This window comes from Rhagoletis pomonella, unplaced genomic scaffold, assembly GCF_013731165.1.
Source record: "Rhagoletis pomonella isolate Grant_MI unplaced genomic scaffold, Rhpom_1.0 Rhpom_scaffold_00002, whole genome shotgun sequence".
In the NCBI taxonomy this organism is placed as follows: Eukaryota; Metazoa; Arthropoda; class Insecta; order Diptera; family Tephritidae; genus Rhagoletis; species Rhagoletis pomonella.
Window position 1 is genome coordinate 81,848,205 of NW_023458556.1, and position 19,105 is coordinate 81,867,309.

Below are 19,105 nucleotides of genomic sequence, written 5' to 3' on the forward strand. Positions count from 1 at the left end.
ATGTGGTTCTTAACCAAAAACCACTTGATAAGCCACAACCAAGTTGCGTTCAAAAAGAATCACAGCACCCTTGATGCTCTACTTATTTTCCAGCATTTTATCTGTGATGCCATATCTACAAAAAACCATGTATCCGTGCTATCTACGGACTTCGAAAAAGTTTTTGAGCGCGTAGGGCCCCACGTAGTTATAGAACAACTCGCTTCATGGGAAATAGGCAGCAGAATGTACAACTTAATTAAGTCATTTCTCTCCATACGTAGTTTCCAAGCCAGAGTCAATGGCACCTACTCTGAAACTTTTCCACTTGCCAATGGTATCCCCCAAGGCTCCCCCCTCTCGGTCGTCCTATTCATAACAGCCTTTCAAAAACTCAACGTAATGACCTCAAAATACCGCGGCTGATGATGCAGTATTTTATACTAAAGAGCAAGATACAAAGAAAGTAAAAGACGTATTTTCCAACTTACTTGAAGACATACGTTCCTGGGGTATTTCTTCTGGAGCTGTCCTATCCATCAACAAATGCAAAATTCTCAATATATGCCGTAAACATCACTGTTCTCCGATACAAGCAAACATAGCCAATAACAATATAGAAAATGTTAGTACATTCAAGCTGTTAGGTATAATTTTGACAACAAATACACATTCAAATACCAATGCACTGAACTCAGAAAAAAAGCTAATCCCACGTTTGAACATAATAAAGTACTTGTCATCAAATCGTCTCCGCATCTACACTAACACGCTTGTCAACCTGACACAATCTCTAGTTCTATCCAAAATTGACTACGGACTCCAAATATACGGTTGGTGCGCCAAGTCCCATCTAGCTCTCCTCAATAAACCATACCATACATCAGTGCGGTGCAGCATTAAAGGCTTTCCTACTTCCCCCACAAAATGTGTGCTAGCTGAGGCCGGGCTTCCATCAATTATTGATATATACCAAGAAACCACTTACAAACTTATCCCCAAATTAATGAATACGACCAACAAACTCCTGTTTGACACTTTTCGTAGCGCTTCCCGAAATAAACACAGACACTCAATCGTATCCACCTTACGCCATTGCATCGCCTACTGTAAAGACTTGGGGATAAAAATACCATCTAGTTGCAAAAAAGTGAGTCGACAGGCACCTTGGATATTATCACCCTCATCCTTAAATATACAATTGCCTAATTTTCCTAAAAGCACCACGTGCAAAACCACATTCACTCAACTTTTCAACCAGATAATAAACAGTGAAGACCTATTTGACTGGTGCCCGATTTTTACTGACGGATCCAAATCCGAACACAATACCGCTTTCGCCGTTGTGAAAGAAAACGGAGACCTTATATATGGCGGATCTCTGCCTCTATATGCCTCCATCTATACTGCGAAAGCCGTCGCAATACTGAAGGCAATCGATTACGCAGTAATCAAAAAAGGGAAGTATGCAATTTTTTCGGACAGCTTTTCCGCTAACCAGCTAATTAGGCACGCTGATAAAATAAAAATCGTCTGGATCCCCAGTCACGTAGGTATCAAAGGCACACGCAGATTTAGCAGCTCGTTAAATACATTCAAAGCCACATATACACTCTAAAACTTAATTCCTGGTCCCAATTCAATCATCCATACACGCAATATAATCCCCAATGCAAAAAATCATTTTTCCCTTCCTCAGTTTCCATTTTACTAACAAGTGTTTTCACGCGTCTCAGGATAGGCCATACCAAACTAACCCATCAACATCTCCTCCTTGGCGACCCTTCTCCTGTATGTCCGCTTTGCGGCGACCATCTCAATGTAATGCACATCCTAGATTCATGTTCCCCATTATCCTCAAAACGCACCTCCAATTATGGTACCACCTTACCATCCTCACTATTAAAAGATATAAATGTAAGTAATATTACTACGCTATTTAACTTTTTAAAAGAAATAGATTTACACAAATCTTTGTAAAACTAGCTTTACTACCTACAATCCTTAACACGATGTTCATATTAATTAACTACAATAGCACCGTAGGCCTCAGCAGCTAGTGTGCAATTAATGTTAGTGCAATATTTTATATTTCTCTAATAAATAATAATAATAATAATAATAATAATAATAATGCTTCGACGTGAGAGATAGCTTTTATTGGCGAGGTGGGAAATGCACGGATGCTTCTTCTCCTCTGCTGCATGGTAAGGTGTTTCTAGCAATTTAAGATGTTTTTTTGTGCAGTGTCAGTAAATTACGAGTCCAAAGTCAAATTCTCCTAATATAAGAGCCCTAATTACATTTACGAGTGTAGTTATATGAACTAAAGAATACTTAGAACCAATTGATTAGATAGCTTAATATGTTAGAAACAAATATTTTTACTTGCGTCAAGGCCTTAGTCTTAGAAAAAATAAAAATATCATCAGCGTAAGCAAGATGATTTAGCTGCGTGTTAGCCGATATTTAGTTTGGCAATAGGAATAATAATAGCACTCTTGATGATATAACCCTTGAGATAGAATGTAGTTATGGAGTTTAACTACTCGATGTTTGACGGGATACGGAAGATTTTTAAGGACGGGGTACGGGATTTTGTCTGCACCAGGGCTTTTGCTTGTCATCGAAGAGATGGTTGCGTTGTTGTTGTTGTAGCGGCTACAACAACCCCGCCCAGGACGGTTGGTATCTCAGTCGTTGTCGTCAAGTTCCACTACAGCCCTAGGAAGCGTGCAGCTTCTGTGGGGTTTGTCCACAGGGACAAGGCCGTTATGGTTGTCAAGTTTTCCGGGTATGCGAAGAGATGTTTCGAGTCATGTGGGGTCTCTCCGCATGCCGGACACTCATTCGGCACATCCTCATTCAACCTACTCAGGTAGGAGTTCAACCTGCTGCAGTAGCCGGAGCGAAGTTGTGCAAGTGTTGTGCGTGTCTCCCGAGGCAGATGAAGCTCCGTATCGTCTATGTCCGGGGGTGGTATGCCTAGAATGGCAGACGGTGTCAAACGCCTTTGACAAGTCCAACACTACTAGAATCGTTCTCTCACTGGGACGGTTTCGGTTAAGGCCACGAGTTATCTGAGTGTTTATGGCGTTAAGTGCTGTTGTTGTACTGTGCACTTTACGGAAACCATGCTGATGCTTCGCTGGGGTCAGGTGGTTTGTGAAGTACGGGAGTAGCAAGGCCTCGAGTGTCTTCGCTACAGGGGAAAGGAGTGTTATCGGACGATAGGAATCTCCTTTGTTGGCAGGTTTCCCCGGTTTGAGCAGTGGGACCACTCTCCCCACCTTCCAGATGTCTGGGATGATGAGAGTGGCCACTGACAAGTTGAGGACCTCCGTTAGGTACGCTACCCCTGCAGGACCCATATTTTTCAGCATCAGCATGCATATTCCGTCGGGACCCATGGCTTTTGAGGCTTTCGCCTTCCCGATGGCCACCTGAACTTCACCGCAAGTGAAAGCAAGGGGGGCACAAGTTGTTGGCAGTTTGTGCAGCCTTCTGGTCACTCGACGCTTAGCTTTGTCCACCGGAGGATGCAGTATGAACTGCCGGCTAAAATAGCTCGCGCATCGCTCCGGGTCCGACGAGGCATGGTCGCCGAAGGAAATTTCGACTCTGTCGTCGTGCTTCGTCGGATTAGACAATGACCTCACGGTTGACCAAAGCTTGCTTGAAATTACAAGTCTTCAGATGCTCCTCCCACTTCTTCCGCTTATGTACGTTTACTAGTTGCCGAATCTCCGCGTTGAGATCCCTGATACGGGGATCTCCGGGGTCGGCCTGACGAAGGCTATCACGCTCATCGGCTAGAACAGCCGCTTCGGCAGGGAAGTTGGGACGTGGGTCCGATATACATCCTGCCGGTATGAAGCGAGCTGCAGCAGCAGTGACAGCCCTGCGGAACTTACGTTCACCGAGATGGACGTCGGTTGGTGTGGGGAGCGCTGTGAAGGTAAACTCCGCGTAACCTTTCCAATCAGCTTTAGAAAAAGTTGATATAGGTCCGGTGTTCGGCGGAGGCAAAGTCGGTTGGTTCATCTATCGAGATGACTATGGGTAGGTGGTCTGATGCTAGAGTCAGCATAGGTCGAAATGTTATAATGTTTATCAGACCGGCGCTGACTATTGTGATGTCTGGCGAGCTACTGCAGTTACCCATAATCCTGGTGGGTGCGTCGTCGTTTATTGTGCAGAATGTCGAATCGTCTATCTGCTCAGCCGAGTCTGTTCCCCTACGATCGTTTGACAGGCTTGAGTGCCAAAGATCGTGGCGCGCATTAAAGTCACCTACTACCATACGGTTTTCACCTCTGAGGAGCGCACCTATATCAGGGTGATATCCTGCCGGGCAGCAGGTGACAGGGGGTATGTATATGTTAAATATTTCGAGCTCGACATCGCCTGACCGGATAGCGATGCCCTGACATTCTAGGGTGGTATCCCTGCGGTCGATGTCTGCTTCGATAAGACGATACTGCACGGTGTGGTGCGTGATGAACGCTAAGCCCCCACCATTATCTCGCTCGCGATCTCGACGGTGCAACTTCGTCTCTTGGACCGCAGCTATCAATATACCATGCCGACACATGAAGAATGTTATCTCCTCAATCGTGCTCTGTAGCCCGTTGCAGTTAAATTGAAGGAGCTTCATGTGGTTCGGGAGACGTGTCGTGATGTGGGGTGTAAGTGAAGTGTATGTTCTTGCCGCCGTTGGCTGTGTGTGCTGCTGTGGTGATTGCCGCCCTGTGGTGGTGGCGGGGGGCGTCGCAAATGGGGTCTGCGACCGAGCAGCGCAACACGGGCCCTCGAAGTTCCCAGTCCAATCTCGCGTGGTACGCAGACCTGAGCGTTCCCTAAAATGGCACCAGCCAAGGCAGGTGTTGCACTTGACTGATGTCACATTACGGAATATCCTGGTCTGACATACCGTGCAGATTGTAGGGGGAACCAGGAGTTGTTGGCGGCGGCGTGTGGGTGGTGGTGCGGTTGTGTGTGTTATGTGGTCTGTAGTGGCTGTGGTACGGTCTGTGGTGTTATTATGTTGTTGTGTTGTGGTGACTGTGTGAGGCTGCTGTGTGAGTGTGTGAGGCTGCTCGGGCGGACTGTGGTTAGCCGTGGAGGCTGCTCTGTTTGAGCAACAGGGGGCCACGTACGACGTGGTCCACTGTCTATGTGTCCGTAGTCCCGAGCAGACTCTGAGGTGACTCCACCCCTCGCAGGCATTACACTTGACTGAGGTAGAGTTGTGGTGTAGGTTTCTGGCCCTGAGTTTGACTCGATGCCAGCCCTGAGTAGGAGAATACGTAGTGAATGTAGCACTATGGACGGACAACTTCTGAGATACTTCGCCGACCTAAACGGGGTTAGATCGCCGAAACAACAGCCCTTGGTCGGGTAAAACCCGAGTCATTCCGGTACGTCGAACCGGCTGTCGTGGGAATGGTTGCGTCAAACTCTTCAATAGATATAAGTAAGTGAGAATTGTGGGAATCTTTGGACCAAGTGGAGGCAAATAAACATATAAACATCGATCACTTACTTTATGACACTCATAATCTGCAAAATACAAATTTTGAGTTGAGTATGCAGAAATTATCGCTACGTTTTCTTCTTTGTCGTGTAAAAATGTCATACCTGTATCGATTACCAGTATCTCACTAGAACAAAATATGTATTAATTTTTAGTATCGGAGTATATGTAAATTCAAAACTTTAAAACCGTTTTTCTAGAGTTTTGATTTTTTGAGTTATGACATCATTGAAGTAGATGAGCGGACATGTACATATATATGTACGCTACCGGCCAAACCCGATCATAGGACAAACTAACTCATGTATTGGAGCGTCAGTGTGAGCGGACGTGTATTTACTGCGCTCCGCGATTTTTGTGCTTGCTTCGCTAATTGTGTAAACAAATCAATGTGCTCGAGATAGTGACTCTATTTTGAATTAAATCTGTAGAATTAAACAAGATGCCTTGTTTCTGTGGTCTAAAAGTTGACCGTAACAACAAAGCTAAAGTTCAATGTGCAAAATGTAGTGAACTTTTCCATCTTAAGTGTGCCGGTATTTCTCCTGCTGACTTAGATTATTTTATCAGCTCTAATAGCAGCTTTTTCTGCAAAATATGTTCGGATATTCGCCCAAAATCTCTCCGTTCTCCCCCTCCGGCAATTGCTATTAATTCGCCTGTTTCAACGAACTTTAGTGCAAATATTTTGCCCCAACAACAATTGCCTGAGAACCCGGTCGCAATGCAGAAACACAGTGAAAATGGACAAAGTGAAAATGAAGATAATACTGCAATCTCGCAATCAATAGTTCTCAAAGAAATTGCAGCTCTTAAATCTGAACAAGTTCGTGCGACTGCTGTGATTAGTTCTCTTCAAGCGGATAAACAGTTGTTGATAGCAAAGTCAGATGAATTGCGCTCAGATATAACAATGCAAAAATGCCAAACCGAAGAGGTCACCTCAGCCCTTGCGCTGCTTACGGCTGAGATAAAAGACCTTCGTGCGTGTATGCATGCGTGTGGGTGCCATGACGCGAAAAAGAAAAATGCAAAAAGCAAAGCAAAACATCACAACCTCGCTCCTTCACCCGCTGCCGCGAAGTCAACAGTTTTGCCCACTCCTTTTCCTGTTTACAGTGTCGGTAACTCGTCTTGCTCTAATGATATTCAACTGTCTGGTGCTTCTGATCGCCTGCCTGCTGCTTTGCCGATTGACTCAACCGAACAGTGTAATTTAGCCGCTCCTGCGCCGACACAGTCAACTGATCAACGTATCTTACGCGCGTCTACGTCCGCTGCTGCTGCGGGCGCTGGCACTACTGCTAATGCCAACATCGCTATGCCTTTTTCGTATGCTAACGCCGCTCGCTTATCTATACCTGTTGCGCATGATTCTACTTCTGCTTCTGCTGTTAATGATGACAACCACCCCAGTCGGAATTTTAAGACCATTGCTGGTTGCAATGCTAGTAGTGAGTTAGAAGTTGCACCACGAATAAAATGGCTACACCTGTCGTCGTTTATGAATTCGATCACCGCTGATAACATTGTCGCATATGTTTCGAAGAATACGTCCATCGATGCTAGTTTGATATCCTTCCATATGCTTGTGAAGAAAGATACCGATGTTAAAACATTAAAACGTGTCAATTTCAAGATAGGAGTTCCATCTTTACACTACGCGTCTCTTCTCAACTCTGCGATTTGGCCAGCTGACGTAAATGTGCGTCCGTTTGAGTTTTTTCAGAAAGCAGTTGCGGCACAACCAACACCGTAACTGATTCCCTTCTGTGTGAACCTCTTTCTAAGTCTCTAAGGATATATTTTCATAATGTATCTGGCCTAAGAACTAAATCTAGAACAGTTTTTAATATGAGTGCTCACCTGGACTATGACGTATTCGTTCTTATTGAAACATGGTTGAATGCTGATTTTTGTGAAAATTAATTTTTCGACCCCAATCTATTTAATGTATACCGGAAAGATCGTGATTTTATTAAAATTGGATTGTCAAGGGGCGGTGGTGTTTTAGTCGCTGTTCAGCGTCGGTTTCGCTCATCACTCGTGCATTTAGAAAATGTGGATTCACTTCTGGACCAACTTTGCGTTGTGGTACAAGGTCACACGAATATATATATCTGTGCGTCCTACATTCCACCGTCCAGTGTTGATAGTCTATACAAAGGGCATGTTGACAACATAACGGCTCTCGTCTGCAAACATTCTGGTAGCAACTTTTGTGTTCTTGGAGACTTCAACTTGCCTAGTATAGAATGGTCATATGTAGATAGTAACTATGCCCTAATTCCAAAAAACATTAATAGCTTTTCGGAATCCTACTTAGTTGATTGTTTTTTAAGTTTAGGTTTTATTCAAATAAACAGTTTCTTAAACAAGTTTTTTAGAATTCTGGATCTTGTATTCATAAGTGATAACATGCATTTCACACTTCATGAATGTCTTGATCCTTTATCAAGTTCTTGTAATCATCACATACCACTCATTATTGGTCTAGAATTTTACAGTTTTAAAAGTCTTCATGTTAGTAATCAAATTAGTAGTTTTTGCTTTAAACGTTGTAATTTTAATATTGTGGATAACGAAATTTCTCTATTAGATTGGGATTCCCTTTTTACTGGAATTAATATTTCTTCCTGCTTTGATACATTTAAAACAAAGATGTATGAAATATTCTGCGAAAACGTACCACGTGTTAGCAAGAAGAGCTATAGGGTTCCTTGGTATACGAGAAAATTAAAAAGGCTAAAGAATTTGAGGAACAAGTTTTTAAGAAAATTTAAATTAACAAGTGCCCAAGCGTATAGGGGTAAATATTTGCGCTATTCCAAGAAGTTTAAACAGTTGAGTAAAATTCTCCAGCGAAATTATATTCGCAAATTTGAGTCTGATATTAAGTCTAATCCAAAAGCTTTCTGGCGTTACGTTAAGTCCAAAAAGTCCTGCTCTAATATTTCCTCTGAGGTATTTTACAACGGGAGTTATGCTTCCTCCACCCAGGAGGATCTTTTCGCTGACTTTTTTAGTTCTAACTTTGATCCATCGTCGGAACATCTGAGTGATAATTTTTGGAAAACCAATTCCACCATTAACTTTGGCTCCCTTTCGCTATCTATTGAGGATGTTTGGGATGGAATTCAGGGCCTTAAAAGCTCTTCGCTTGCGGATATTGATGGTTTCTCATCCTATCTCTGCAAGAATTGTCCTGCCCTTACATATCCTCTTTTGCTAATTTTCAATAAATCGTTAGAATCAGGCGAGTTTATTGATGCGTAGAAAGTTACGTCCATCACACCTTTATTCAAGGCTGGTAATAAAAAAGATGTTGCTAATCATAGGCCTATTTCCAAACTTTCTACGACATCGAAGCTATTTGAATATATTATCAAACAAAAGTTGTATTTTGCCGTAAAGCGTCGCATATCTAAAACCAGCATGGTTTCATGGCTGGCAGGTCAACCATCACTAATCTTGCTGTATTCACAGAATTTTGTATGTCTGCTTTCAATGACAGATTCCAAGTCGATACAATCTATACCGACTTTTCCAAGGCTTTTGACAAAGTCAACCATTCAATTCTAATCTCCAAATTGCGCAGTTTTGGGTTTCATTCCATTTTTTTAAAATGGATAAAGTCGTTCCTTTCATGCCGTAAATGTGTAGTTGTTGTTGATAATGTTTCTTCCCAACCTTTTGTTGCCTCTTCTGGTGTCCCTCAGGGCAGTATTCTGGGTCCATTACTCTTCATCATTTTTATTAATGATATATCTGATTGTTTTAAATTTTCTGAATTTATTTTATATGCAGACGATTTAAAAATTTTTAAAACAATTTCAAGTCGATCTGATTCAGCTAAGCTCCAGTCAGATCTCAATAACGTTGTGGCATGGTGTGATAAAAATCGCCTTCAGCTAAATATTCGGAAGTGTTCTCACATAACGTTTTCTAAGTCTAGGCAGTTTTTGGCTACTTCATACTTAATTAAGGAATCACGTCTCACCACTTTGGATGAAGTTTCTGATCTGGGAGTAAATTTTGATTCAAATTTCCTATTTCTGAGTCATTTAAATTATATAATTTCTAAGTCATATTCTACACTTGCCTTTATTCGGCGCTTTGGTTCAGACTTTACTGATCCTTACACCCTAAAATTACTATTTACCTCGCTTGTACGATCTAAGTTAGAATATGCGGTCTTTATATGGAGGCCATATCACCTTTGTCACATTAATAGACTTGAGCGAATTCAAAAGAATTTTCTTCGTTTTGCTCTCAGATCGCTTAACTTTGCTGAACCGATTCCTTCGTATGATGCTAGATGTGCTTTAATATGCTTGAAGTCTTTACAAAATAGACGGAGTGTTCTTTCACTCTGCTTTATCTTTGATATTATCAGTCGAGAAATTGATTGTCCATTTCTTTTAGAGCGCATTTATTTTTACATTCCACAAAGAAAATTGCGGAGCAATGATTTATTCTTTCTGGAGCGAGTCCGGACGTTTTATGCATCCTATGCTCCGATTCATAGAGCATTGAAAGAATTTAATCAAATCTCAAATTCTTTGGCCTTTGATTTCTCGTCGCCTAAGCAATTGTGAAGCTCGGCCAAACACTAACAAATGTGTAAGCGCCAATCTATTATTATTATTATTAAGAAATTGTTTAAATTATCATTGAATGAACTATATAGTTAAGCTTGAACTTGTATCGTTAAGTATTTTTGTAGTAGTCTGTAAGAAATCATGTATTTCTAGATTTACTAGATATGAATAAATAAATAAATAAATAAACTCTTATCAGTCCAACACAAGCTACGCAGTCCACAAGATTGTTGTATCCAATTTGGTTTCGATTGGACAGATATATCCCATTAGGTAGAACTAGTTAAGCCTGGGGCAAACTAGTTTGACCTAAGATCGGATTTTACCGGTAACATATACATACATACATACATAGGCACTTGTAACTTACCCAGTCTTTATTTGACCTGCCACAAAAATTGCTAATGAAAACAATTTTCCTGCAAAATTGTGTAGATAGAGTATTTTGCTCTTGTAACAAAATGTTATTGCAGATAGTGGATTTTTCGAAATGAACATATAATACCATTAAAGCTAAATTTTAAGTTTAACATTATTGTCAGGGCTGAAAGATAAATAAGAGCTCACGTTACCATCAAAAACCAATTTTCATGAAAATTGCAGATAGAGAGTATTGAATATAAGCCCTCGATGTGATACTATTTTAGCATAGACCATCTTTCTGCGTAGGAGGCCTTCGGCCGCGCTTTAGGATTATAACCCTTACCCAATAGAATTCTCCTTTTGGTGTGCACCAACTGGGGCTACCGCCCCAGTGATGTAGCCTTGGGAAAGGATGAGGTAACTAGAATTCCCTTTCTGCGTGGTAAACCTGGGGCTACCGCCCCAGTGAGAATTTTACAAAAAAAAAGAGCATAATTCAAACCAAATTTCTAAATAAATTACGGACCAAAAATTACAAAAGTAGGTTCTAAAATAATGTGTAGACCCTTGACTACAAGTGTGTGGAATTTTTTTTGGATCGGGCCACCCCTTTGGACGGAATAGCCCGAAATAGTTGGGACCGCTACTAAACCCAACCCAATATTAATTCTCTAATCGAATTCTAATGTTGATCTCTAATGAGATGCGAATGTGAATTTCAAACTGCTCTTTTGCTTTAATAAAAAACACGCTTTGTTTGTAAAATTTGTGTTGAATGCATTTGCAATAAAATAATAATGAATTATTTGAACTTAAACCTTATTTATGACTCATTCATTTGGAATATTGCTTATTTACAATTAGTTGAATTTGCGTTGTTTCTCTAATCGTTCTCGAATCGAATTCGAATGTAGTACTCTAACTTCGTCATCGACTTGAGAATGATTAGATAAGTACCCTAGTTATTTAATGAAGAAATCCAAATTTCTCTAACGTTAGAGACTGTGTTTGCTGGGATATTCCATGGTGGAATTATTGCGCCATGTACATATTCCATGAATTTATTATTTATTTTTTCTGTCATTTGCAATTTGTGAAGAATGAATAGCTTCATCAGTGTGGGTATTTTCTTCAACTGCAAGTCCGGTATCTAATCTACTATTGTCCACTGGATAAAGCCAACGCTGATATAAATAAATCAAAAATACAACATCATCACGCAAGCAGGCCACTCTATGAGCCGTGGGCATAGTAATAATGAAAGCAAAAAAAATCATCTATAAATGTATTGAATGCCTTATACATAAAAGCTCTCCATGGCAGGGCTGCAACTGACTTTAGCTTATAGTTAACAAATAATTGGGGTAGCATAAAAAGAAAGCCAAAAGCATAGACTCCATTAACAAGAGAATTCAGAGTCCAAGAATACCAACTTTTATGTGGTTGGTACAAGAGAGAATAAACAGCACCCGCGATACACAAAGGATATAATAAATAACTTAAATATTTCATTCCTTCTTTGTCAAATTCTTCGGTTCTCTTTTCCGCACTTCTGCTTGTTTCTAGATCTTTTGACTGCATTCTTTGCAAGCCTGTGAGGCCTATTTGTAGTTTCAATATTTTTTTGCACTTCCATAACTCTATAACCACACCAAGTCCTGCAGGGATCAGCACTAACATCGATGTATTCTCGTCCAGTAAATACAGAAATATCACAATTTGAGAGAACGCACGCCAAAGAGTCGTACGCGTTGAAAGACCTTCATACGATTTTTTTCTCCGCCAGAATATAACGTCGTTCTTAAACGATAGGAAGTCAAAGAGTAGCTAGGGGAAAATAATAATTAGTAAAAATAGTGTTAGCCGATTTATTACTTACATGTACACTGGCAACAAATATAGTACCGCAGAGAAGGTAAGCATTCGTGTCAGAAAACATACCCTTTAATTCATCTATATCCTTCTTGGAGAATCCTATCGTCTCCATCATTTGCATAGTATGTTCGACCATTAGCATTAAACGCAATTTTCCGATGCCAATAGGCGTATAATGAAATGTTATTTTGAACTCGGTGGTATTCTTGGTAACTTCTACCAAATTTTTTAAACGTGTATTAAAAAAATCAGTCTTTAAGATTGGCATTATTTTGTGATTGCGATTAATCTGGATAAGTCTTGCCATCTCTGGAGGAACATCTGCTTTCGATAGTGATATATTGTCGGTAAGCAAATTGACGTGCACCTGTGACATAATATGTGTAACTGGCCTCATTGCATACACATAGTCACTACTCTGTTTTGGGTTTTTCTTATTGTTGTAGTTTTTTTGGGCTTTTATCTTTCTGTACATAATATCAACAAATTATTTGATTATCCTGGTTAAAAGAATACTAAACAACAAGAACTTACGCTATCGCCCAACAAATTAAATGCTTCTACTCGAGGAGTGGTATACTCTGTCAACCTGGTGGGAAGTATTACCGTTGGCCCGTCTCGTCTTAATGTTCTCCAGTCTAATGGCTCCCCTTTTAATGCTAGCACCACCTATATTTTACAATAGGGATTAAAAAAGCCCGAACAAAATATTAAAATACACATATGGGCATTTCTATGGCAGAAATTCATGAAAGCGAAAACCCAAAACGTTTTTTTTAAGTTTGTTGTTGTTGTAGCGGCTACAACAACCCCGCCCAGATCGGTTAATATCTCAGTCGTTGTCGTCATGTTCCACTAACGGCAGCGCTAAGAAGCCTCAATAGGGTCGGCGTTAGGGTTGAGGGGTTTTCCGGGCATACGAAGAGATGTTACGAGTCATGGGGTGTCACTCCGCATGCCGGACACTCATTTGGTATTTAAGTTAGTAATAGGACTTAGTTATAAATGTATTAAACCATATTTTCAGTCAGAACACTATATTCATTACCGTTAACATTGCTAGACTTCATTAAAAGTAGTGGCTACGAAATTTAAAAAAATACAGCCTCATTGCGAGAGCAGTGTCGAGTGCGAGTCGTTTTTCGAGGGTCGAATATTTCTGCAAGACAGTAGACAATGCCAACAGTTGTGTTTTCTTGGGTTATCCAATCACGATCATTTCTCACGGAAACGGTCTAGATCATTCTTATTGGGGTTGGCAGCACTAATTTTATACTACTAACACGAGGAAGACGAAATTATAAAAAATGAACTCACTAAATGCGGAAAAGTGTATTTAAATGAAATAATATTCAGTTAAACAAACTTGACTTGATGGTCACTTACAGCACAATTTTCTTTCCAATACTCCAGTATTTTGTTATTGTTCAATAAATGACTATCAGTGATCATCAAGCCAAGGTGCACGAATGGTATTTTCAGTCGAGAGTTCTAGCTTTAATTTAAGCCGAAGTGTAAGGTTCTAACACCTTTTGTTTTTTTTGCTAGAGCTTCTCAAATATTGCAAAAAACGCGATTTTTTGATACTTTGACCACGTTTTTCTCAAAATCTGGACGTGATGGAAACTTTTTACTTACGGATTCGTAATCAGCATGAAAAAGTCTATTAAAAACAGCTTTAACATTTTATGTTACAAAATTGTTTCCCATTTTTGTTGGCCTGTGTTATCAGTGCCACAAACCAAACAGAGCGGATCATAAATTGAACTGACCGTTCCCACGACAGCCGGTTCTACGTACCGGAATGACTCGGGTTTTACCCGACCCAGGGCTTTTGTTTCGGCGATCTAACCCCGTTTAGGGCGGCGAAGTATCTCAGAAGTTGTTCGTCCATAGGGCTACATTTGCTACGTACACTTCTGCACAGGGCCGCTGAGTATGCCAGAGACGACTACACCACAACTCCACCGCAGTCAAGGCCTACGGACTTATCGACAGTGGACGGCATCATTTGTGGTCCCCTGCTGCCCAAACAGAGCAGCCTTCACGGCTAACCACAGTCCACTTGAGCAGCTCAACATAAACTCCACAGCACCAAAACACAACAACACAATAGACCACACCACAACCGCGACAGACCATACAACAGACACAGCCGCACCACCACCCACACGCCGCCGCCAACAACTCCTTGTTCCTCCTACAATGTGCACGGTATGTCAGACCAGGATATTCCGTAACGTGACATTAGTCACGTGCAACACCTGCCTTACCTGGTGCCAGTTTAGGGCATGTTCAGGTCTGTGCATCACTCGAGATTGGACAATGAACTTCGAGGGCCCGTGTTGCGCTGCACGGTTACAAACCCCAATTGCGACGGCACCCACTACCACCACAGGGCGGCACCCTCCACATCAGCGCACACAGCCAATGGCGGAAAGGAAACACACATCCCTCACACCACGCATAACAACACGTCTCCCGAACCACATGAAGCTCCTTCAATTCAACTGTAACGGACTACAGAGCAAGATCGAGAAGATAACCATCTTCATGGGAAGGCATGGTATATTGATAGCTGCGGTCCAAGAGACGAATATGCACAGAAATTCAACATTGTTGAATTGCGCCAGATGCAACGCGCACCGTCGAGATCGCGAGCGAGATAATGGTGGTGGCTTAGCATTCATCACGCACCATACCGTGCAGTATCGTCTTATCGAAGCAGACATCGACCACAGGGATACCACCCTAGAATGTCAGGGCATTGCTATCCGGTGTAGTGGTAAGCAGTGCATGCTTCCACTCCGCAGAGCCTGGGTTCAAGCCCTGGTCAAAGCAACATTCGCAAAAAAAAATTTAGAAAAAAGGTTTTTTCTTAACAGCGGCCGCCCCTCGGCAGGCAATGGCAAACCTCCGAATGTATTGCTGCCAAGAAAAACAGCTTCTCATTGAAATACAAACGCCGTTCGGAGTCAGCGTAAAACTGTAGGTCCCTCCTCTAGGTGTGACAACATTAAGCCGCACGCCACAAATCGGCTATTTGACTATTTTTAGTGTATCTTCCAAACAAGAAGAAGAGAAATTTTGTGCGATATCACTTCATAAAAAGGGGGCCCAGTAGCTACTCTAATTCTTATTCACGAAGCCAAATTCAATAAAATGTTGTCACCAACAATTTCAACAACAACTGCTTTAGTGTTTTTTTTTGATAATGAGCTCCCAGTGGAGGAAAAACGAGAAATGGTGAAGGCACTGCAATTAATCGACCGAAACCTAAAATTCAGTGAAAATAGGGCAATTTCAAATCCCGTTCTCTTGATTGGCAAAACTATTAGAGATTTCGTGTCCTACAAAACTAAAAATTTCTTGTTGTTGTTGTTGTTGTAGCGGCTACAACAACCCCGCCCAGATCGATTGATATCTCAGTCGTTGTCGTCAAGTTACACTAACGGCAGCCCTAGGAAGCGTGCAGCTCTATCGGGTCGGTCCACAAGGACAAAGCCGTTAGGGTTGTCGGGTTTTCCGGGCATGCGAAGAGATGTTCCCAGTCATGTGGGGTCTCTCCGCATGCCGGACACTCATTTGGCATATCCTCATTCAATCTACTTAGGTAGGAGTTTAACCTGCTGCAGTAGCCAGAGCGAAGTTGGGCTATTGTTGTTCGTGTCTCCCGAGGCAGATGAAGCTCCGTCTCGTCTATGTCCAGTGGTGGTGGTGCCTAGAACGGCATTCACAGGTCTAGAGTCTACATAACTCGAGACTGACTCCCTGTGAATGCCGTTCAGGGCCAGTCGGTATGCTGACGGGTCCAAAGGTTGCTTGATGAACCTCTGGACTTCGTCCGTCAGTTCATATAGATGCCTCCTGACGTGCCTAGGCGAGGGCTCCTGTGCAAGCAGCTGTCGGCCGGCCTATTGCCTTGTATGTTACCAGCAACGTTTCTTTGTCTTTGCCCCAAGTACTGCCGGCTAGCGACTTGAGGACCTTGTTGCGGCTCTGTACTTTATTGACAATAGCGGTTGCGTGCGCAGAGAAGGAGAGCAGGCTGTCGAATGTTACTCCGAGTATTTTGGGATTATTCACCGTCGGAATTGGTGTGTCATCGACGTGAATTCCCAGCGGTAGCCTGACCTCCTTCGTGCAGGTTGTGAACAGGGTCGCAGAGGATTTCGTAGGGGAGAGGGCTAGACACTTTGCAGTGAAGAAGCGAGAAAGTTCGGAGAGATACCCGTTTACTTTCGAACACAGGTCATCAATACCATTCCCAGTCGCCATGATCGAGCAATCGTTGGCGTAAGAGACAATCGAGACTCCCTCTGGTGGTTGAGGGAACTTTGAAATGTAAAAGTTAAACAGTAGTGTTTTATTTTTCCAAGTTTACTCGATTTGTCTCTAAACATTACCGACGAGTGTCGACCACTCAGATAATTTGCCGACCACCGTTTGAGCCTCTGTGGGAGAGAGGAAGCCTCTATATCTTCTAGTAGCGTAGAATGGCAGACGGTATCAAACGCCTTTGACAAGTCCAACGCTTCTAGAATCGTTCTCTCACAGGGACGGTTTCCGTTAAGGCCACGAGTTATCTGAGTGTTTATGGCGTTAAGTGCTGTTGTTGTACTGTGCACTTTACGGAAACCATGTTGATGCTTCGCTGGGGTCAAGTGGCCACCTGAACTTCACCGCAAGTGAAAGCAAGGCGACGCTTGGCTTTGTCCACCGGAGGATGCGGTATGAACTGCCGGCTAAAATAGCTCGATCATCGCTCCGGGTCCGACGAAGCATGGTCGCCGAAAGAAATTTCGACTCTGTCGTCGTGCTTCGTCAAATTGGACAGTGACCTCACGGTTGACCAAAGCTTACTCACACCAGAGGTGAAGTTACAGGTCTTCAGATGCTCTTCCCACTTCTTCCGCTTATGTACGTTTACTAGTTGCCGAATCTCCGCGCTGAGATCCCTGATACGGGGATCTCCGGGATCGGCCTGACGAAGGCTGTCACGCTCATCGGCTAGGACAGCCGCTTCAGCAGGGAAATGTGGACGCGCGTCCGTAATACATCCCGTCGGTACGAAGCGAGCTGCAGCAGCGGTGACAGCCCTGCGGAACTTACGTTCACCAAGGTGGACGTCGGTTGGTATGGGGAGAGCAGCGAAGGTGTTTTCAGTAAATTCCGCGAAGCCTTTCCAATCAGCTTTAGAAAAGTTGATATATGTTCGGTGCTCCGCGGAAACAAAGTCGGTTGGTTTATCGATCGAGATGACTATGGGCAGATGGTCTGATGCCAAAGTCAGCATAGGTCGCCATGATATGCTGTTTATCAGACCAGCGCTGACTATTGTCTGGCGAGCTGCAGCAGCTGCCCATAATCCTGGTGGGTGCGTCGTCGTTCATTGTGCAGAATGTCGAATCGTCTATCTGCTCAGCCAGGTCAGTTCCCCTACGATCATTTGACAGGCTTCAGTGCCAAAGATTGTGGTGCGCACTAAAGTCACCTACTACCATACGGTTTTCACCTCTGAGGAGCGCACCTATGTCAGGGTGATATCCTGCCGGGCAGCAGGTGACAGGGGGTATATAAACGTCAAATATTTCGAGCTCAACATCGCTGCGGTCGATGTCTGCTTCGATAAGACGATACTGCACGGTGTGGTGCGTGATGAACGCTAAGCCACCACCATTATCCCGCTCGCGATCTCGACGGTGCACGTTGTACCCGGCACAACTCAACAGTGTTGAATTGCTGTGCAACTTCGTCTCTTGGACCGCAGCCATGCCTTCCCATGAAGACGGTTATATCCTCGATCTTGCTCTGAAGCCCGTTACAGTTAAATGGAAGGAGCTTCATGTGGTTCGGGAGACGTGTGGTAATGCGGGGTGTGAGGGATGTGTGTGGCCGTGCCGCCGTTGGCTGTGTGCGCTGCTGAGGTGGTTGCCCCCCCTGTGGTGGTGGCGGGAGGCGTCGGAGTTGAGGTCTGCGACCGAGCAGCACAACATGGGTCCTCGAAGTTCCTCGTCCAATCTCGCGTGGTGCGCAGACCTGAGCATGCCCTAAAGTACCACCAGCCAAGGCAGGTGTTGCACTTGACTGATGTCACATTACGGAATATCCTGGTCTGACATACCGTGCGGCTACAACAACCCCGCCCAGATCGGTTAATATCTCAGTCGTTGTCGTCAAGCTCAACTAACGGAAGCCCCAAGAAGCGTGGAGCCTCTAGAGGGTCTGTCCACAGGGACTAAGGCGTTAGCTGTGTGGGGTTTTCCGGCCATACGTAGAGATGTTTCGAGTCCGGGGGTGTCTCTCCGCATGGCGGACACTCATTTGGCACATCTGCGGCTAATCTGCTTAGGTATGAGTTTAACCTGCTTCAGTAGCCAGAGCGAAGTGGTTCTGATCTCCCGAGGCAGACGAAGCTCCGTCTCGTCGATGTCAGGTGGTTGTGTGCCTAGAACGGCATTCACAGGTCTGGACTCTACATAACTCGAGACTGACTCCTTGTGAATGCCGCTCAAGGCCTGTCGATAAGCTGAAGGTCGAGAGGTTGCTTTATGAACCTCTGGACCTCGTCCGTCAGTTCGTAAAGATGCCTTCTGACATGCCTTGGCGAGGGCTCCTCTGCAAGTAGGTGTCTGTTCGGTGTCCACTAGACTGGGTCGGTCCCCATACAAAAAAAAAAAGTTGCTAATGTCCGCCCCTAAATTTAAAGATTATGTTGAGAGGGTTCTGGAAAAATTTTTTTTTTTTTTTT

The 19,105-nt window shown here is 43.2% G+C and overlaps 1 protein-coding gene across 1 annotated transcript in view; it reads right to left on the reverse strand.

Annotated features, from left to right (window-relative positions):
- Positions 1 to 11,308: 11,308 nt before the first annotated feature.
- The window catches only part of LOC118734113 (cleft lip and palate transmembrane protein 1-like protein), an 81,923-nt gene continuing 74,126 nt past the window's right edge, over positions 11,309 to 19,105 (reverse strand). Inside the window, 4 exon segments of the mRNA XM_036463825.1 lie at positions 11,309 to 11,750; positions 11,752 to 12,306; positions 12,359 to 12,817; positions 12,889 to 13,023. Coding sequence (XP_036319718.1) covers positions 11,544 to 11,750; positions 11,752 to 12,306; positions 12,359 to 12,817; positions 12,889 to 13,023 — 1,356 coding nt within the window. The 3' untranslated portion in view covers positions 11,309 to 11,543.